At 36.1% G+C, this 2,915-nt stretch overlaps 1 protein-coding gene across 1 annotated transcript; it reads left to right on the top strand.

Annotated features, from left to right (window-relative positions):
- Positions 1-408: 408 nt before the first annotated feature.
- LOC120085145 (UDP-Glycosyltransferase superfamily protein) lies at positions 409-2,339 on the top strand. The gene has a single exon (XM_039041022.2). It carries the CDS (start codon positions 769-771, stop codon positions 2,149-2,151), a length of 1,383 nt encoding a protein of 460 aa, XP_038896950.1. The 5' UTR covers positions 409-768; the 3' UTR covers positions 2,152-2,339.
- Positions 2,340-2,915: the final 576 nt, after the last annotated feature.

Raw genomic sequence — 2,915 nt, 5'->3', positions numbered from 1 at the left:
ATCTCTGGTTTATATACTGTGATATATTTCATATATTGGTTAGAATATTTTCAAATACCTAACAAAAATATTCTGAGGTATATTTTAAATAACAATGAATTCGCAAAATAATAATAATAATAATACTTCGTCAAATCAACAAAATATAAAAAATAAAATTTCATTAAATACATTCACTCTCTAATTAAATTAAACAAAGGAAAAAATCTCGACAAATAAATGCATTTTCTCTCCATTTGAAAAATTGAAAAAAAATCTTATTAAATTCATCTTCTCCCTCCATAATAAATGCAGGTTTTCTCTTCATCATTAAAAAAGTTTTGAAAATAGGTAAATATATATAAAAACGTAGAATAAAAATAATAGACAAGGGTAAACTTGTCCAAAAATAATACTAAAAGCCTTTGTTGAAAAAATTTAAATTTAAAGATATTTTTGAAATATGGGGCCTAAAAGGATGTTTTTATGCAAAAATCCCAATCTAGGATTTTTCACATTGACATACAATTTGAGCCCAATGTATTTCCTATCATCCTAATGCTCACCCTTCCCATAATAATATAAAGAAAAAACAATGAAAAGATGATAACTTAGTTCATATATTCCAAAATGTCGGCTCATATTTTAGTCAAATTGCTCAATCTCATTGATTACCCTTTTCATTATAATATTATTCTACTCAAATGAAGCTGTTCTTTCACCGTCTTCTTCAAATACATAACACTGAAAACTGAAGCAATTAGTCCTCTCTCTCAGTGCTTTGCTTTAATGCCAAATGGCGGCGTTTTGCACGTACTGCTATTTCCATGGCTGGCCTTGGGCCATCTCATTCCCTTTGCTCGACTCGCCATTTGCTTGGCCCAAAAGGGTCTCAAAGTTTCCTTCATATCAACCCCAAGAAACCTCAGTAGAATTACCAAAATACCCCCACATCTCTCCTCCGTCGTCAGCCTTATCGGCGTTTCTCTGCCTCCCGTCGACGGTCTTCCGGCCGCCGCCGAGTCTTCCTCCGACATCCCGTACAACAAGCAACAACTATTGAAGAAGGCCTTCGACTCTTTGAAATCGCCATTGGCTGATTTGCTTCGCGATCTAAATCCTGATTGCATTATCTATGATTACGCCTCTCACTGGCTTCCGCCGCTCGCGGCGGAGCTGCGTATTTCGTCTGTTTTCTTCAGTCTCTTCACCGCCGCGTTCCTTACCTTCCTCGGCCCGCCGTCGGAACTTTCCAACGGCGGAGGTTCCCGGTCAACGATCGAGGATTTCATGGAGGTTCCTGAGTGGATGCCCCCTGGATCGAATATCCTCTTCCGGTACCACGAGTTAAAAAAATCCTTGGATGGAGCAATAGGCAATGAATCGGGAACGTCCGATTCGGTCCGATTTGGAGTTTCGATCGAAGAGAGTGTTGCTGTGGCCATAAGAAGCTCTCCGGAACTGGAGCCGGAATCATTCGATTTGCTCACAAAGCTCTATCAGAAACCAGTCATTCCGGTTGGATTTCTACCTCCATTAATGGAAGATGTGGAGGAATTGAGCGAAGATATCGAGGAATGGTTGGAGAAACAGAAATCGAACTCAGTCCTGTACGTTTCATTCGGAACTGAAGCGTTTCTGAGTCAAGAAGACGTCACTGAATTAGCCTTCGGGCTAGAGCAATCTGAGATTCCATTTTTGTGGATTCTGAGAACTTCACATCGGAACGAGTCGGAAATGTTACCGGCCGGATTCAAAGAGCGAGTCGAAGGTCGAGGACTGGTTCACGAGGGATGGATCTCGCAAGTGAAGGTACTGAGTCACGACTCGGTTGGCGGTTGTTTGACTCACTGTGGATGGAACTCGATCATCGAGGGACTCGGATTTGGACGAGTTATGATTCTGTTTCCTGTTGTGAACGACCAAGGATTGAACGCAAGATTGTTGGAGGAGAAGAGAATTGGGATTGAGATTGAGAGGAATGAAAGAGATGGATCGTTCAGCCGCGACTCGGTTTCAGAATCGGTGAGGTCGGCCATGGCGGAAGGTTCAGGTACAGGCAACTTGTTGAGAGAGAAGACGATGGAAATGAAGGGGTTGTTTGGAGACGGAGATAAGAATGAACGTCATCTAGACGAGTTTGTCCACTTTCTCAAGGCAAACAGGAATTAACAGCCTTAGTGATAAAATTTAGATTAAATTATACCGTGTTTGAAATAACTCCGACAACCGAATAACTTGTAGTATCCAATCTAAATTATAAAGATTAGGATGAAATTTGAATTATCCGAACCCAACCCGAATCTTTAATATATATATAAGAAAATTATTATAGATAATCCTAAAAATATTAGCAAAAATTCTTACACTATCCAATCTAAATTAGATTTTGATATTTAACATTTGAGTTTTATGAAATTTTAGTTATTAATATGTGTTGTACACCAATTTAAAGTATTCGACTTAATAAAAAAATATAATTAAAAAAAAAAGAATAAATAAATAATCCGACAACCCAATCCAACTCAACTTGAATTTTAAGGGTTAGTTTGGATTGAAGATAAAAAATCCTCCAACCTAGTCCAACTCATATATATTCCTACTGTCAAATTGGACATGAGATACAAATATATTTTTAAATTATTAGAAAAGATGATTATTCTAAACAGGCAATTGGTAAGGCAATAATTTTCTTTAACATATCCTATATATATTAAAATAAAATATAAAAATTAACATGATAGTTAATATATATAATTAGAACTTGAGCTTTATATTATTAACAACTATATAAAAGATTAATATTATTAACAACTATATAAAAGATTATATAAAAGGTTGATTAGTGATACTATTTATTTGTCTCAAAAAATAATATTAAAATTAATTTCATAATCAATTTTTATTTACATGTCAAATGCCAAGTCAATTAGTAG

The sequence above is a fragment of the Benincasa hispida genome, chromosome 9 (assembly GCF_027475165.1).
Source record: "Benincasa hispida cultivar pf3 chromosome 9, pf3_genome.v1.1, whole genome shotgun sequence".
In the NCBI taxonomy this organism is placed as follows: domain Eukaryota; kingdom Viridiplantae; phylum Streptophyta; class Magnoliopsida; order Cucurbitales; family Cucurbitaceae; genus Benincasa; species Benincasa hispida.
This window is presented reverse-complemented; position numbering and strand designations above follow the sequence as displayed.

Coding starts and splice junctions, on each gene's coding strand:
- LOC120085145 (XM_039041022.2), top strand. CDS start 769: ATGCCAAATGGCGGCGTTTTGCACGTACTGCTATTTCCATGGCTGGCC.